The sequence below is a fragment of the Epinephelus fuscoguttatus genome, linkage group LG17, assembly GCF_011397635.1.
Source record: "Epinephelus fuscoguttatus linkage group LG17, E.fuscoguttatus.final_Chr_v1".
Taxonomy (NCBI): domain Eukaryota; kingdom Metazoa; phylum Chordata; class Actinopteri; order Perciformes; family Serranidae; genus Epinephelus; species Epinephelus fuscoguttatus.
This window is the reverse complement of record NC_064768.1, coordinates 5,621,377-5,640,580: the sequence shown is the minus strand read 5'-3', so window position 1 is coordinate 5,640,580 and position 19,204 is coordinate 5,621,377. Positions and strand designations below refer to the sequence as shown.

General features: G+C 38.6%; 1 protein-coding gene across 6 annotated transcripts in view; it reads right to left on the bottom strand.

Moving 5' to 3' along the window:
* LOC125904276 (BCL2/adenovirus E1B 19 kDa protein-interacting protein 2-like) overlaps positions 1-19,204 on the bottom strand; it is a 37,506-nt gene that overhangs the window by 17,051 nt on the left and 1,251 nt on the right. For 2 of the 6 annotated variants that reach the window (XM_049601598.1, XM_049601599.1), the window contains 9 exons: positions 16,560-16,607; positions 13,709-13,866; positions 13,378-13,506; positions 13,260-13,295; positions 12,965-13,027; positions 10,961-11,038; positions 10,700-10,855; positions 10,352-10,603; positions 4,240-4,342 (listed from right to left, as the gene is read on the bottom strand). In XM_049601598.1, coding sequence (XP_049457555.1) covers positions 4,240-4,342; positions 10,352-10,603; positions 10,700-10,855; positions 10,961-11,038; positions 12,965-13,027; positions 13,260-13,295; positions 13,378-13,506; positions 13,709-13,866; positions 16,560-16,600 — 1,016 coding nt within the window. In that variant the 5' untranslated portion in view covers positions 16,601-16,607. Of the gene's footprint in view, positions 1-4,239; positions 4,343-10,351; positions 10,604-10,699; positions 10,856-10,960; positions 11,039-12,964; positions 13,031-13,259; positions 13,299-13,377; positions 13,507-13,708; positions 13,867-16,559; positions 16,608-19,204 lie in introns of all 6 variants that reach the window. The other 4 variants (XM_049601600.1, XM_049601602.1, XM_049601601.1 and 1 more) reach the window with 4 other exon arrangements.

The following is a 19,204-nucleotide window of genomic DNA, read 5'->3' as shown; positions in this document are numbered from 1 at the left end:
CAAATTACTGACCAAACACTAATGGCACATTGCAATAAATGAGAATATTGTTAAAGAGTTCAATATTTTTTGGTCAGTTATTTCAGGCAGTGAAAAATAAATATGTAAATATTTTCAGACACCTTGGAAATATTAACATAATTTTATTTTTTACTTTCTAAAATATCTTACAAAAAACATTGAACTTTTTCCACGATATTCTAATTTTTTCAGATGCACCTGTAGTGTTGAGCGCACAATGTGGAGCTATAATTCTATACCATTAAAACTTAACAGCACCTTTAATAAGTGATCAACTAAAGCTATTCTACTGTTGATTTTAAATGTTGATGCATTTGTGTCAGAGCAGTCCTGATTGTCCTAATTTTACAGGTTAGTAGATTACTAGTCCATACCCATTGAGTGCACAGTTGCCCACGTACAGTTTCACATGGTGTGTGTTTGGGATACAGGTCATAGGAAATTGCAGATTAAATAGTCAACTGAACCCATTAAGAAGAGCAATGTATTCAGAGAGAGTTTTTGTGAATTTGATAGTACCATTGCTTTATTGAAAGTACAGTAGTACCATTGCCAATAGTGGGATAGTTAGTGGGCTAAAACTGTACATTAGTAGTTGAGGTAGCACGTTGAAAGGCAGATAGTTAAAATGTTTATATGTTGTATTGACTTACAAGAGGGGTGCACTGGTAGAATGACTGTACAGCATACCATACCATGACTTAGTCATACCAAAAATTAGAAAAAAACCCAAGCCATTCGTCCACAGGGGGAGCCACAGCGATCGGTCGCATTTTAGCCAATTTTAAGCATTTTTCTGTTGTTATAGTGCCACCCAGTTGCCAATTAGAATTAAATTTCTCCAGTCACCTTGAGGCATCCTGTTATACATATCTACCAAGTTTAGTAAAAATCAACATGGCGGTTAGGCCTAGATAAGAAATTAGCTCTCTAGCGCCCCCATTTTGTTTGATGGGCTCAATAATGGAGGGGTCCCCTCAGATTATGTGTGGTCATATGCCTACAAAGTTGCGTGGTGATCGGTGAAACCCTTGAGATGTTATACACCTTTATGTGATGAGCCACGCCCTCCGCAATATTCATTGCCTTATAGAAGCTCAGTTTTAGTAAGTTTTCCAACTTTTGCCAAGAGGGAACTTTAGATATTGGTCCCTAGATTATGTTCACCGAGTTTCATGCAGATTGGTCAAACTTCCTAGGAAGAGATCGATTTTAAGTGTTTTTCAAAAAATTCAAAATGGCGGAAAATCTATATAACCGCAAGTTATGGGTTCTTAGGCCCTCCTTTGGCCAATTGATGTAATATTGCTTCATTCGCATCCTCCCATGACCCTCTACCACTGTGCCAAATTTCACATGGATTGACCAAGTCAGTGAGGAGAAAAACGTGGAACAGACACACACACACAGACAGAGTTTTCATCATAATATAGTAAGATTTCGTCTGTCAGGTTTGTCACATGTTTATGAAGCACTGAGAAGATACTTGTGATATAATTTTGAGTTTGTTCTCAAAGCCCTTTTATATGCAGTTAAGCATAGTATTGGATTAACAGAATATCATATTTTAAAAACTGCAAAAATACAAGAGTACTTTAGAGCTCTTTAATGGACCAAACACCTCCATACATTCTTGTAAAATAAAGTGTCCCTTATTGGCACTCTTAAGTGCTAGTGCAGTGCAAAAAAAAATATTTTCTGAGGTACATAAGAAAAACTGCAAACTTAACATTTGTGCAGTTAGTGCAAAACAGAACATGTGTCCACAGAGCTTCACTGTTTTGTAATGCACATAGAAAAAGAGAACAGTCTGTGGACTTTGTGTAAATACACCGCCTTTCACACAGTGGAGGTAGATTGCAACTGTATAATATGTTCTATTGCTGCTCAGACAGCTGTGGCAGCTTGATAATTCTTTTATTAACCTGTAATAGAAAATAATTTTTTCATACATTCACCTCCAGCCTAGTTTCTGACAGTTCTTCTCCTTAACGTAACCCTGTCTACTCCAAGCCCATCAGTTCATCCATCAGAAGAAAAGAATTGAAAACTGGCGGGGTCTGAACCACTTTTCCCGTTCTGGCTTTTAGCTTTGTAATAGCTAGCTTTCAAGCTTTTCCAGTGATTTTTAATTTGGTCGATGGTTTGGTGGACTCCGACTTCCTCCAGCTTTTCATGAACTTGTTTATATAACTCGGTGTTTCTAGCCTTTCGACCGTGAAGTCGTTCAACAATTCTCAGCTCTCTTTAAAGTTTTGAGCAAGAAAGTTGTATTGGGAACAGACCAGCTCACGGCTTGCCACAAAACAATGCAAAGGCGGAAATGCATCACGTTGACATAGGGCACACATGCGCAGTGAGATTAATTTTACCCCAAACAGAAGTCACAATCGGAATAAGTGTGTACATGCTGTTCGGAATAAGGTTCGGCATAAACCACTCCTCTCAATCAGAACACAATTTCTTTCCGAATGAGCCGAAACGAATCAAAATCTTCCAGTTGACATGTTTATATGAAGCATTTTTATTCTGATCATGCACCATGTAAACATAGCTAATATGTCTTGTGAGATTTGTTTCTACAAGTGAATATTGTTTTATTATGTGCCATCTTGGCAAATTTACTACACTTGGCTACATCCACGCAGGTACCACACGGCAGCACAAATTGCAAGAGTGTCTTCTTCCATGTTGAATCGATACACAAGTGTGGACAAGCGCACATACTTATACAATTTCTTTGTGTTCAGTTTAACTAATCACACAGGAGGCACTTGAACCCAAACCACTGACAGTGTTTCCCCTAGGTTTACAGCTTTGGGGGGGGATAACAAATCAAAAAATTTTGCTCATATTCGGTTCAGGTTCGTCCCACTTGACATGCTGCTGTGTTGTGCTACGGCCTATTGAAATGCTGGAATTTGTTATTTACGTGACAACGCCTGAACGCAACACAGGCTGTGTGTGTTTAATGTTAAATGTCAGACCTATTTAGACTTTTTATTCTCTTTTCATTGTCCAAACGTGAAAGTTTCTGTACTCAGGCAAATGCACGAAGTCATATTTCTGTGCTACAGCCAGTAACTTGCTTTATAAAATAAATAAAGAAGCATAATCAAACGTTCAAAATTTGACGTCTTGAGCAAAATATTGAGCGAGCCAAATATTTTACCAGTGGCACTGCTATTTTGCAGCACTGGCAGCTTTTGGTGTGAATGTATAGTTATGTAGTCAAACTGTTCCAGTTTCATTGGTGCTGGACTGCTGGTGACTGACTGGAGACACAGAACTATCACTTTAGGTTAGATGTCCTTGTCTGAGAATAACTAAAAATAATAATAATAATTAATGTTGATGTCTAATGAATAATGTTGTATAACCCCTTCTTTATGAATGCGATTTTTGGGGTAATGCATATATATATATAAATATATATATATATACATATATACACAATATACATATGTATATATATATATATATATATATATATATATACATATGTATGTATGTATGTATGTATGTATGTATATGTAAGCATCTGAATACTGATTTTGACATCAGTTACCATGGCAACAATTGAAGCTTTGAAGCATTCGAGTCAGCACAAGACTTCTCTTGCGGCCAGGCTCTGCTGTCTCCGACACCGATTCAACATGCTGAAAAGCTGACAAGGGCTGACTAGCACCAACTTTGTAGGACACACCACAAAAACTAGAGCATTAGACGCTCGCTGATGGCCCGACATTGACCAATGGCCGACCGTCAACCTGAAGTGTAGGGATCTTCTCCACTTTTTGGGATAAAGAAGCTCCATTTTGATGCTTTTTCTGCACTCTGGCACCTTACTTACATTAAAACTACAAAAAAGTCTTAGTGTGAATCAATTTATTTTCATTGAGAATTAGAATATGGTTGAGGGGGGCAGATTTGGCTGGCGGGCCATGAGTTGACCATCATTAGGTCATAGTGCAATTTTTGCCATGCTCACCCCGTTGACTTCAAAAGAACTGACACCAAATTCTACAGAAAAATTTGAACCCTGTCACTGACGTCTTGACCTTTCTTATTATAGTTTCCTTGACCATAGCCAAATTTTGCCTGAATTTAACCACGTTTAACCACAGAGTTATTGAATTGTAAGTTTTAACATGTCCACCACATAATATAACATACAGAAGTAACGTATCTGTGGTCTGCATTTTGTGTTGCTTTTACCTGAACAGGTTATCCATCACATTCTGGTAATTTTCCAGACTATTCTGCGGCAGGTAACAGGAAGAAAACACGATGATGTCATTCATACCGTCTCCATAGTAACCTGAGAGGCGACAGAGAAGGTACAGCAAGTGTTTGAGGTCTCGTCTACACGTAAAAAGATATTTTCCCCTTCTATTAAAAAAAAAAAAAAATCCTTGTTTTACAAAATGTCTCCATCCACACTAGAACCACAGACTGTAAAAATAAGAAAGGTTGCTACTGCGATGCCACCCTTCAGATTGTGGACTGCCGTTTTGAAGCCTTGAGTTCGGCATTTTTGCTGTCGCCATTTTGGTTTTTTGGAGCCAAAAGTGACCATATTTGAGCAAGAGGGTGGGGCTGTGGAGGAGCAAAGGGTAGATCTGACTGGGAAGCTAACACTATTAGTTGACAGCCTGTCCCTCAAAGCGGCCCGCTGTTAAATATGCATAACTTTGAACCTTAATAAAATGTAAGTAGGTGAGTTATGTTGAAATTAGCTACAGAGACCAAAACAAATTGTGTACCAGGCTGTAAACATATTTTTATCTGTTGTAAAGTTGGTCACTTACTGCGGACTAAAATCCTGTTTAAAATCATGTGTTTAATGTGTAAACGATCTCTGTGTTTGTTAGAAGCCAGTGGAAATAGAGCCCTGAAACAGTGAAATGATTCTACTGACCTATAGTCCAGTCAATCTAACTCAAAAATGGGCTCAACCTAGGAGAAATTGCAATAGTAATGTTTCATACTTTTATTGGCTCTAATACCCTCCTGCATCATATCTCAAGTATACCTTCATGGATTTAGTGGAACATTAATAATTCTACGTCAAAAGCAACGTTTTAACATTTTACAGTTACATCGTCTGGGTGAAATGATGATAATATTGGAGGGTCTTTACTGCTGATGGAAATGCCTGAACCTCTTGCCCTACATGTAAAAGAGAAGACAAAGCACTGTTTATTGTCTTTTTATCCACCAACTATGATGCCCCATTTTGTGTCAGAGGCTGCTTTCTCTTCAGCTATTTTGTAAGGGTGTCAGGCTTGGTTAAAAGTTACCCTTAAAGTCTGTTGAGTCTCTTTCCATGACTGGGGTGAAATCCCGACTTGGGATCCCGACACCTCTCTATCCTGCCTGTGAGAGGCAGGACTCCCTTCAGTGCAAGCTTTAGTGAGGGAAAAGCAAGCCAGGTTTTTGACCAAGATGAAGCTGCGTCAGGGCATGCTAGATGACCCCTTGTGGTATGTTTTAGAAATGACGATAAAAGACATTCAAGTCATGAACTTATACTTGTCTGAGATAATGGAGATACAAGATCATATTCAGAGTGACCGTAGAGAGATGATCAAAAAAATTAAGATCTAAAGAGGGAACAAGATACAAGACCTACCAAGTCATCAATCCAGATATATCTGTTCATCCACTATATACCAGCCCCAGGCCCAGAAAGCAGGAAAGCAGAGTTTTCAGTTCCAGAACAGTTGATCAGAATTAGTTCAATCAGCTCTGAGTATATTCAGCCTGAGGGAAGCATGTGCACGGTGAGCACCACAAGCCATCATCAATGGAGTGCAGATAACATGATTTTCAGTGTTCATATATTTTAATATAATTTGCTATATCCTCTTATTCAGCCGTAATCTCATGGGGCCCAAACACAAAGATATTGTACAGACTGGCAAAAGTTTTGCTTATACTTTCTTCATTCTGTCAACATGAGGCTGAGGTTAACTGAATTGCTGAATTGCTGTGAAATGACTTCCGATTCACATAATCTCCTTTATTCTCAGATGGAGCTATGAAGGGATGTTAAGTCCCATAAATGAGCCAGTCACACCGCGGAATCCTTACATATATAAAAAGTATTCATAAATAATTGCATTATGTGTCCACATAGATTCTTTTCTTATTAACACTGACAAACCTGCAGTTCTATGGAATTCCTCTTTTTTTAAAATATTATTTTTTGGGCTTTTATTGCCTTTAATGATTAATGAACCCATGGCTGCTGCAGCAGCAGGAACTGTACAGCTCCTATATAAGGGCCCCCTGCTCCATCCACTAAGCCACTGATGCCTTATAGTAGTTGTCCTTAATAATCGTTTCTGATTTATGTCCAGGGAAAACCACAAAAACGGGCAAATGTCTTTTCAGAGCCAGGGTCACTTTTCTTACGGCCCGGGCCCGATAAACCGTTGCCTTGCTGATGTGTTCAGTGCCTCTGATGTTAGAAAGAAAACTTCCATTGCCGAAGAAACAAAAGACAATGCATAAAATTTGCTTTGATGAAAATGCAAATCCATGATGTGTAATATTTGATATATCCGGGTGGAACAGATTGTTAGTCAAATGAGGTGTGAGGTGAAATTGTGTCTTTCATAGAGACAGTTCAAAGAGAGACATCCAAACGGGGTCTAATCACTATCTCCTTACGGAACAGTCTCTGAGTAAACTGTACTTCAACGTCCATGACTTAATTCACAAAAGGACACGACATGTCTTTTCTTTCCTGCCACACACCCAGCAGGCAGTCAGCCTCAGGCTAACATGTATTTTATAGTTCTGTGTTGAATTGACGACGTATCTATGGCATAGGCTGCCTACGCCGTAACCTACACAGTAACCTAACGTGCACCTCCCCAGAATTGTAACTATGCGTCGCGGTGACGCAGACTTCTCGTCTGTTGCTGTATACAGACACCATTTCCCTCAGTGGAAACGGAGCTTGTATTTACTTATAGTTCACAGATAAGAAACAATAAATTGTGTAGACAGTAAAGCCTCCATTAAAAAAGCATTTTAAGTCTTGTGTGTGATTTATCCTTCAGGGATTTATACTTCGGGATTTATCCAGGTTTCATATGAGAAGAGGAAATCTCCGCTCGTTGCTAGGCTAATTTATACAATGTAAAATGCCATAGGCTTGTGCTAATAACGTTAGCATTTTTTATTTGTGGGGAAAATGTGTCCGGATTAACACAAGTGTTTGTCTGTGAATGCTCTGAGTTGTAGTGATGCCAATTTGTGTACTTGTGTTTGAAATTGTCTCTATTAAGCCATGTTTAATGTGTGTTTAATGTGTGTTTTGAATCAACTAAACTTAACAGCACTTCACACAAACCTCCACCATCAACTAGTGTTTTGAAGGTGTAACTGCAGAGTGACACAGACACACCACCGCAGAAATAAAAATGCTCACAACGGTGAAGGCGATGTGTGTAGGCTACGTGCACAACCATAAATCCCCTTTTAGATGAAGCAAACCTGCTTCATGTTGCCATAGTAACTGACTCAGGGTTACACTGAACTGGCTTTGTGAAAAACAAAACTCAGAGATTCCCTCATCCAGGGCCGTTGCAACCAGACAGGAAACTAGGCAATTGCCTAGGGCCCTGAGCTGGAAGGGGGCCCCCAGAGACGGCTGACATTGGTCCATATAAATAACAATATGATGGAACCCCTATAGACACTGCAACAACGATAACACTTTGGAATCCCCCTAATGGGGCCCCCTACTAGCTGCTGCTTGCGAGTGGCTAAGTAGGGTGACCAGACATCCTGCATAGTGCGGGACTGGTATCCAGTGACATTTCAGGTATTAGCTGAGCTATTGAGTATCTTTAAGCAGTGATAGTTATTATTTATTTCTTTTTACTTGTAGGTTAGCTTTGTTTATATATGCTACAGTGATCTGTTTTCCACAGAGTTCTACGGTGCGAGAATGTTACTCACATTTGCGACTAAAAATAGTTTTGCGCAAGCAAAGCAAATCATTCAGGAGCGCGCTGTGTGAGTACAGATTTCAACCAGCAGCAGAAACTAAAGGCAAATCCTGCAGGTTAAACCTACAATCCTTGTATGTTGAACGGGGGTCACAGACGGCGTATTCCTGTCAAATACGGCGCAAGATAAGGGCTTACCGGCGACAGAGAAGTCCGGCTCTAGGTGCAATAATTTCCTCTTTGTTGATTTCGTGACTGTCCAGAAGTACCTGAACAGCCAAGCCGTGGTGGCACACAGGTATGTGGCGTGTCAGAGGAGAAACGAGCCGTTCACATTTCTCTCTTTGTGGCAGGTAACGGTCTACTGCTCAGAACTGTGATACTTTCACTGGTATCGTACCATGGGTCCCAATTTTGGTACCATGACAAGTCTCTGATGACTAAACTTCGCACTGGGGGTGGGTGTCCCACATTGTCCCTCACAAACCTACTCCTTGTCCCACATTTAGTTTATTGGGACCTGGTCACCCTAGAGGCGCGGGGGGATTCTTGCCTGGGGCCCCCAGAGTGTCTTGAAACAGCCCTGCCCTCATCTCAGGCTTAACATACTCAGAGTTTTCACTAATGCTGCTTTCTGAAATAGGGCCGTGGATAGCTGTTCAGCATCAGTTGAACAGTGATTTATCTCGGTAAAAAGAGAACCAGCTGTGTAGTACTGAAAACCCGGTGTTGACCCATAAGTTACCTTGCTAACTCCAAATCACACTTCGTAGTACAGACCTCAGGAGTCCGCCATTGTTGTTGTTGTTTCTGGCGGATGCTTATTACACAAAGCAACAATGGGCATGTGAGAATTAAAGAGATGATGTCATTGTTTCCCAAAGGCTCCGTTTTACATCCATACAGATACACAGTGACTAATATTTAGAACAGTGGTTCCCAACTGGTGGGTCGCAGTCCAAAAGTGGGTTGCAGGTTCATTCAGAATGGATCGCAAGTGACCGCGCAAGTGTCAAGTTTGTAAAAAGTATAGAGCTTTTATTTTGAAGTGCATCTAGTTCCTGCTGTGGGGTGAGTGATTAACCGACAGAGCTTGACAGAGACAGAAAACTAACTCAATGATGCTCTCAACTCTCATTTTGAACATTTCTCACCTGTGTGCTGGCTCCAGCAGGTGGGCCTGCTGAACCATCATCTTTGCAAGCGGACACTGCGCTGTGGTCACAGTACTATGTGGAAATCAGAAATTTCACCACTTCAAGTGTGGCTGTTGAAGTGCACAGTCTGGCATAATTTATCGCTCCGCTTCTGCAATTGGTCGTCAGTACTGTCTTAAACAGCTTTCACATCTCACATCTCCAAAAATGTCAGAGTAAATTTCAAAAAAGGCGATATTTGGATAAACGTAGGCCACGTACTTAAGAATAGCCTATTAAAATTTAATAAAGTGACAAATAAACAGCCTAGCCTTACAGTGGAAATTAAAATAGACTTTGCCGTGCAGGATATTGGTGCATGCCGTGCAAATGGAAGTTTGTCACTGACATCAGTTTTTTAACTGCCAATCACGTGGTAAAGCCTACATAAAGTGTTGAATTGAATTGTTTTAGTTCCTACGTTTCCTGAAGGCAACGTGATAGGGGAAGGTCCCTAGCCTTTTTATTAAGCTGTCACTCATGATTCCACACCCCTCTCAGTGGATGCCCCCACGCTAGATCAGGGCCAAAAGTCTGAAACTGAAAAGAAAAGATCTGAAACTGAAAAAGAAAGGTCTGAAAGTGAAAAAAGATTTGAAACTGTAAAAAATAAGATCTAAATCTGAAAAGATAAAACGTGCAACTGAAAGAAATAGGATCTCAAATATCTAAATATATGAAAGTGAAAATAAAAATAAATAATTTATTCAAAAGAATTACCAAAGTGAATCATAATTATATATAACCTGAAAAAACATTTTGTACACTTATTTTTATTTTGTATACCTTGATGTATTCTTCAAAATTCAAGATAATTCAAGATCAAAACTTGAATTTTCAGTTTCAAATTTCATTTTTTCAAGTACAAAACATTTGGCCCCAATATAGCTCCATACAATGACATATCGAAACACAAGAATGACACTGAATGCATTGTGGACCTCAAACTAATGACTAAGGAGGAATCTGGATCCTGTCGCTGGACCATCTGGGAACCACTGGTTTCGAAAATCCGCACTGTAGAGAGGGTTTTTCAAAAAATTTTAGTGACGCAAAACTCTGTGTGGACGAGTGGCCAAAATGTAGAAGACAATATTAGTTTTCAAAAATATCTATTTACATGTAGCCAGGAGCTGAGATAACTGCAACCAAGTTGAGTCATTGTACCTCCGTGTGACAGCACCCTGAGGAATGGCTCCAGGATGCTCATGTTTACTCGGCTCTCCTGAGGAGGAACACCTGTGGAGAAACAGCGCCACCTGGTGCCTTGACTGTCCACCATGTCCTCCCGTTCCAGAGCTCCCAGTTCACTCTGGTCCATCCCCGGTGCAGAACCGGTCTGTGAGTCGAACCTGGACCTGGGACTGAAGCCGGGCGCTCTGCGACGCCGGGATGCCACGCCGAGACGCCGCAGGTCGTCTGGAACACAAACCATGTGATGTCATCAAAGGTGCTTTGGGATGGAATAAATAAACAGGTGGTCATCCTCAACAGTTCTGACCTTTGACCTCTCACCTTCCAGGTCGTAGATGGGGAAGGGCAGTGATTCGCTGTCAGAGGGCGTTTCCATGGCATCCAGGTCAAAGTCCAGCCCTGTGTCATCATCGTCTCCAAGTGAAGGGGAGAGAAAGGCTGAGGGGAAGTCGTCTGAAATTGTAGACTCACTGCGATCTAAAGAATTAGCATTGTTGGCTGGAGTTAGCATGTATCATTATTATTATTATTAATAATAATTATCATTATTATTGTTATTATTATTATCAATTATATTATTACCTAAAGACAAACTGAGAGCTGGAGCCACCAGGACTTTCTTCTTCGTTGGTCGTGACAAAGCCAGACTGCTGGGAGGAGCTGAGACAGGAATTGAGGTCACACATTCAGTCTTTCACCTCACACTTTATCATTTATCTTAACAATCTGTTCTGCCCAGATATATCAAATATTACACATCATGGATTTGCATTATCATTGGAGCAAATTTTATGCATTGTCCTTTGATTCTTCGGCAACGGCAGTTTTCTTTATAACATCAGAGACACTGAACACATCAGTGAGGCAACAGTTTGTCAGGCCTTAAGAAAAGTGACTCTGGCTCTGAAAGGACTTTTGCCTGTTTTTGTGGTTTCCCTGGACATAAATCAGAAAGGATCATCAAAGAGGACTTCCACACAACCGCAGGTTTGTCAGTGTTAATAAGATATTAATCTACGTGGATACATGATGCAATGATTTATGAACACTTTTCATATATTCAAAAATTTCTGCGATGCAATTGGCTCATTTATGAGACTCACATCCCATCATAGGTCACACTGTTAAGATAAAATGTTTGTAAAATGTTTCTATATTTTCTGTATATTAGCCACATTAATGCATCACATTACACAACGTCACTTCACATTACCTATCAATACGCTCTGCAGTCTTTTCCCATCACACCTCACACTGTTTAGCTGCAGCTGCCGTATTAGATTTTTATTTTATTTTTTTCAAGACGTACAAAGTCTTCATTCGTAGTCGATCTCCGTTTCAGTTGGGATGAAATAAGTGGCTGAACATACTCAGAGTTGATTGAGCTAATTCTGATCAGCTGTTCTGGAACCGGAAACTCAGAGTTCCTCAGCTCAGGCTGAGAGGTTTGTTGAGCCTGCTTTCTTAAGTAGGGCCCAGGACTTTCTTCTCTGTTGGTTGTGACAAGGCCAGACTGCTGGGAGCATAGATATATATAATCATAGATGACTCATTCCTGTGGCTACTGTGTGTCAACGTCGCCGCCATCTTGGGGAGGTCACGGCCGGCTGGCTAGTACTGTTGTGTATAGAGATAAGTCTTCAGCAAACTTTGCGTGCTCGCTCAAAAGACTCAAAGTGTAATTGGGTGCCAGTCCAAAAAATTACAGCAAAGCAGAAAAACCCGACAGCACTCACTAATAAGTATAATACTTTTTAATATAGTGGATTGCACAGCAGCAGTCGAACGGACGTGTTTCAACTCATAGCCGTCCTCAGCGTTAAATGGTTTGTGGGTGTGTGTCCCTTTTAACCAGCTGGAACCAGCTGGTTCAGATTAACATTAAAAACAACACAAATATGGATCATTTATAAATGCAACCTCAGTGATACATCGAAAAGTCTGAATATAATAAAAAAAATAGAACATATATATATATATATATATATATACATTCTATATGTGCTTCAAGATTTTCTATTTTTTATTATATTCAGACTATTAGATGTATCACACAAACAAGAATTTCTATTTTAGTTTTTTTAATGAATATTTTATTTGTTGTTGTTTTTTTTTTGCAGATTTTAGTTTTCACTCAATCATAAAGATGTAATTCCTCTCAAATTTGTATTGTTTTGCTGTTGTTTTTGATTATTTGAATACTTTATTCTTATTTTTTAAATTGATGTTTTATTGTTTATTTTGTGTTTGTATCTAGATATTTTGTATTATATTTTGTAAGTATTTCATAAAGTTTACTCATTTATTTTATTTAATTTATTTTCATATTTATTTATATTTTGTATTTAATTTTTATTTTAAAATCTTGTTATTATTATTATCATTAATACACATTTTAAAGAGAGCATAATGTACAAAATTTGCCCCATTACAATTTTAAATTAGAGCAAATTATACGAGACAAACTTCGTCTCCAGGGCTGTGGGTGTTAAAGGATTAATGATGGACAGTAAAACAACTAAAACTAAACAGAAATCAAACTGTAAAGTTTTCAGAAGCATTGTGGAGTAAGGTCTTTCTCCGTACCTGGCCGGTCTGCGGTTGGTGTGGATGCTTTCTGTTCTGTGACAAACTCGTCTTCAACAGCTCCTGAAGACAGGAAGTCAGAGATCAGAAGAAGAAGATGAAGAAGAAGAAGAACAAGAAGAGGAGGAGGAGGAAAATGAGCTGCCCTGGATATATGTGTGTATGTATCATTCTCATCAAAACTCACCAAAACTACCAAAACGTATTATTATTATTGATGATGATGTTGTTGTTGTTGTTGTTGTTTTCCTGTGGGCAGCAAAGGGTGCTGCAGCTCAGGAGCTAAGAAAGTTACCTGTGTGGAGGTGAGACTGCTGCTCTGGCTCACCTGCTGGAGGACAAACAGTTGTCATGAAGAGAGACAGACAGACTTTCACATAAAGAAGAGATGAAGATGGACTTGTCTTCCTTACCCTCTTTGTCTGCAGTTGAAACATCTTTGCTCATCTCTGACTCAGCACCTGCTGCTGCTGCCATGACATCATTGACCAGTTCACCAGTTTCCTTGTCCTCAACCTCCTCCGCTTCGTCCTCCTCATCTTCTGTGGAGGAAGATCAGACTGACTGTCACATACACAGTTCAACATGTCGTGAAATTATTTTGTGCCTAGCTCCAGGAAACAACTGACAAATAGAAAAAACATATAATAATAATTATTTCTTTATTTATATAAATCAGTTTAACAGATTAAACGATTGTCATAATAACTGAATGATTTCCTGTGTGTAGACACAGGTCAGTACCTGTCTGATCATCAGGTGGTGCAGCAGGACTCATGGTGGTTGTTAAAGTACCATTAGCAGCTGCAGTAGTATTAGCAGTGGTGGTAGTATCAGTAATAGTAGTAGTTGCAGTAGTCGTAATATCAGTAGTATTACTTATGATGTCTTCCAGAGATGACCTGCACACAGAAACATTTACAGACCGTAAACTGACCTAACTGATTATTTTGATTTCACTTTAGTTATCATCATGTACTGCACACAAGTACCAGTATAAGGTATTTGTACTTTACTTGAGATTTGTTTTTCCTTTTCATGCTACATTCTACTGAAATCAAACTGTTTATACAACAAGTGCAGCTGAAACCATTAGTTCATTAAACAGTTAGTGGATTGACAGAACACTTAATGGCTCCAGCTGCAAAAACTTTTCCTTTAAATAAAGTTAGTAATTGTAACGTATTAGTGATAATGTAAATATCAGTGTAAATATCAAAGTATTGGTAGTAATGTTAATAATTGTAACATATTAGTTGTAGGAGCCAGGAATTAATTAATAGGTGTGTCTTTTCTATTCATAATAAGTGGAAAGGATATTGATTGTTATTCTTTGGTCTTGTTTGTTTTGGTTATGATATAATTTATTTTGTGGTCATATTGCGTAGGGGCATATGAAGTTAATATATTCACCTGTTCACTCCTCATTGTGTGGGAGAGAAGGGGGGTGAGCTGGGTTGCCATATTTTTTTGTTACTTTGATTATGAGTTTGTGCACTTTATCATGAGTTGATCATTTTTTTTCATTAATAAAAAGTTAAACTTATTTTCGAAATCTCAGTGGATTCTTTTGTTCAGCATGTCAGACAGTCAGGCCCAACCTCAGTCCCTCAGCGACTCCTTTGCTGTTTGAAGTCGCTACATTAGTGATAATGTCAATATTTGTATTGGTAGTAATGTTGATAATCGTAACATATAAGTGATAGTTTCAGTAATTATGAAGTATTGGGTAGGTAGTGAGGTTAATAATTGCAATGTATTAGTGATAATGTTAATAATCATAATGTATTGGTGATAATGTTAAAAATCGCAACGTATTTGTGATAATGTTAATAATCGCAACGTATTTGTGATAATGTTAATAATTGCAACATATTAATGTCAATAATTGGAAAGTATTGGTAATATTGTGTCAATAATCGTAAAGTATTAGTGATGATGTTAATAATTGTTACATATTAGTGATAATGCTAATAATTGTGAAGTATTAGTGATAATGTTAATAATTGTGATGTATAAATGATAATGTCAATAATTGTAATGTATTAGTGATAATGGTAACAATTGTGACGTATTCAGGGGCGGAAAGGGGGGACATGACTCCCCCTTCAGTAAAGCTGTCTCCCCCTAGAATAATTTGAGACACAATTAATAATTTTTGAACAATGCATAAGTATTTATTAAAAGCACAATGTAAGCAGTGCTCATTATAATCACGCAATAATGTGCTATTTAAATCTTAAAAGATTTAGTACCCCCCTCCCATTCCTAGTAGTGTTATATCCCACACTCTTTCCAACAAGCGGGGCTGCTTGGCAGCAGTAGTCAGCGTGTGTCTGGAACCGCTGCCCACATCGCCATCGCAGGGTAAGATGTACACTCACGCAGACATAGTTTAACTTACACAAGTTACAACACATCCCATTTACTGTTACAACAAGCCCCAGGCCCAGGCTGATAATATAAAATGTCTGCAACATTTCTCCTGCATTGTTCAAAAGCCAGAGTTTAGTGATAGTCAGAGAGGACAGGAGAGAAAGAAGAGGGAGAGGACAGGACAAGAGCAGTCAGTGGCGGAGCGGCTCGTAGCTAATGGGTACCTGTCTGTAGGCTCTCCACCTGTCAGTGAGACAAACATGAGAGACGTGCAGTTTAACCGACGAGGAGCGGTCATTATGCGTGACTATTACGGACGGTTGTGACGGAGCGTGGCTAATGGGTACCTGTCTGTAGGCTCTGCACCTGTCAGTGAGACAAACATGAAAGATGTGCAGTCACGGACGAGGAGCAGTCATTACGCACAACTATTACGGACGGTTGTGACGGAGTGTGGCTAATGGGTACCTGTCTGTAGGCTCTCCACCTGTCAGTGAGACAAACATGAAAGATGTGCAGTCACGGACGAGGAGCGGTCATTACATGCAACTATTACGCACGGTTGTGACGGAGCGGCTCGTAGCTAATGGGTACCTGTCTGTAGGCTCTCCACCTGTCAGTGAGACAAACATGAGAGACGTGCAGTTTAACTGATGAGGAGCGGTCATTATGCGTGACTATTACGCACGGTTGTGAGGTGCGCAGCGGCAGATCTCACAGCACACTGTTTATAAACCAGTTTACCAGTTTAATTGCAGGAAATGTTTTGTTGTTAAGCCATTTCTCATAAGTATAGACATTCACGCTGCCTGTTGGAGAGATAGAGAGATTAAAGCGTCGTATTGCGGTAAAAGATGTTGTATTAAAGACAGGCTACAACTTTTTTTTCCTTGCCCCCCCCTGGAATTATTCTCTAAAATTTTACTGTTTATTGTCCCCCCCAACAATGAAATGGGATTTTCGCCCCTGGACGTATTAGTAATAATGTTAATAATTGTAAGGTATCAGTGATAATGCTAATAATTGTAACGTATTGGTGGTAATGTTAATAATATTTATCATTACTAATAGTAAATAGTAATGGATTAGTAATAATGTCAATAATTGTAATGCATTAGTGATAATGTTAATAATTGTAACATATAAGTGATAATGTTAATAATTGTAATTTTTATTTTTTAGTCTAAAGTAGAATAAACTGAAGTGCATGAATTCTGACCTGCGGGTGTCTTCTTCTTGTTCTTCCTCTCTGGACTCCATGTTGTTCCTGCTGACAAATTACCTGATTACAATTTAAGTATTTACATTTTATGAATATATAAGCTGTAGTTACCTTGCAGATTAAAATGTTATACATTAAACATGTGACTGTATAAAATATGATGCACTGCCATGAAGTACATGATCCAATAGTGTGTAACCTTGTTAAACACCTTGACAGCATTTACATTAAAAGTTGACAGTAGTCATCAGGTAAGGGCCGTTTCATAGTCGACGCAAAGGCACTCAGACGCGAAAGCATTGGGATGCATCGAGATGCATTGGCTGACATGATGCATGCTTGCGTCTGAAAATGTATTGTCCCTTTTTTTGATACGCGATGCAGCAACACATGTAATACCATGCGTTGCCAGCGGGGGTGATAATGAAAAGCGACGTACTTGAAATTAACCACTTTTTGTTATTCACAGAAGAAGGAGGTTTGAAATATGGCAGGCGAGGAGGAAAAACTTTGCGAACTCGTACGGGCACATTCCCATTTATATGACAGCTCAAGTGCCCTGCAATCTAATAAAATAGCAGTAGAAAATGCATGGAAAGAGATAGCAATGGCAATGGGAAAGAGCATCGAAACAGTAAAAAAAAGGATTGTAAAAATGTGAGGGACATTTTGATCTGAATATCACCTGGAATGTCACCCGGAATGTACCGGTCACTCTGCTACCCCCTATTGCGCGAGAAATGTATTGCATTTAAAGTGTTGCCCTCGACGCTTGCATTGAATGTGTTGACTATGAAAAGAAGTGCGCTGCTCGTGTCACTTGCGTCGCTTGCTCGCGTTGCGTGTGTTGACTATGAAACAGCCCTAAGAATATAAATGTATACATACAGTAACACCAGCCATTGTTTCTGAGTACTTTTATTTTTGATACTTTAACTACATGAAGCCCATGAAGTAGGCCTACTTAAGTAATTATTAATACAGGACATTGTTACAATGGAGTATTTTTATACTATACTGCTGTACTTTAATTTTAAGGTCCTATATAACTTACAGAAAAAGCTTATTAGTGACAATAGTGTTGTTTAGTGAAATGCAGTAGGTATCCTGTTGGTCACACTAGATATGAGCAAGCACTTGGACATGACATGACAAACAAACGTGATGAAATGAATGTGACTGACCGCCATTGTATACGGCAGATCCATGTTAGCTAGGTTACAGATAGCTTACCTTACCTTAGGTTACATTTAGCTTGTTGGCCAACCCTGCCTTGCATTACGCTTGACAAGTAAAAACATTATCAATGACATGTTACATCATTTATTGTCAGCTAAATCAACACCATTTGTATGTAAGCATCATAGATCATGTTAGCTGGCAAAGTAATTTGGCAAGCCAGCCAACTCATAAATCCACTCAGATATTTTGCTAACGATAGTGAGCAAACAAGCTCAGGTTAGCCAGCTAGCTACACTACATTGATCTGGCATTGGTTGCTTTGTTCTGTTAGGGTCATTCCTAGCATTCTGTGTAATTTGAGTCCCCATGACATAATACAGTCATAGTTTTGTGTAAAAATGGGATAACACTTATTTTTAAAAGCCTGTCTTACATGGTAACCACTTCTACCATCGAACAATGATATGTATGCAGGATTAAATAAAATTAAAATTAACATTCTTATTATTATTAACATTATAACATTTAACATTACTTTAATTTAGCATAAGTAGGTGAAACTATCATGTCCCCAATTTTGTTTGCTCAATTTCAATTACAAATATAGGTAAAAGAAATCCAACAAATTCTATATTTTTTTTATTATATTTGTATAGCCTAATTTATAATATTGCTCACCACGTTATTTTTCGTCATTTATACATTTTTAATGCTTAAATTTTTTAAATATGTTGTGCCCCTGGGTCGATTGTCCACCCTCCAAAATATCACACCCATCCTGTCCTGACACTGTCTTTGACATTGTCCTACAGACACAGTTTCTGGGCTGTTACAACCTCCTGTGTCAAATTAAAGGCACGACAACTCTGTCCCCCCCATTACACGATCGTCCTATACAGCACAGTAAGGCAGAATAACAGACATTTGATGGTTAAGTGTGTGTGTGTGTATATGTGATGCTTTAAATGGTAATTTTAATGATTAATAGTTGTTATTAATGTTGTTAATTAATGTTTAGAATTGTTAATGTTCATTGTCATATGTCAAATGTTCATTTTAAACTTAATTAAATCTCTTTTCTTTAATGAAATGTGTTGTTCACTGGTGTAACGTCCACCCTGTTACATCCTGTCCACCCTGTTACCTGTGCGTTGTTGTTTTTGTTTTGTTTTTGTTTGTTTTTTTATGATAATTAAATAAAATCAACAAATATTAAGCATGTCTTAGTGGTTACTTGCATGCTATGAAATGGCAAAATGAAATCACTGAAATACGGAACAAAATTCCATTAAAATTGCCTTTGATTCGAAAAGAAATGTGTTGAAATTAGATTAAACAGAGCAAGACGTTTTTCTTTTTTTTTGTTTTGTTTTTGAATACTTGTTAAAGGTTATTTTGAGGATAAAGTAAGGGACATTTTAAGTCTTAGAAAATATAAATATTATAATAACTGTGCATTC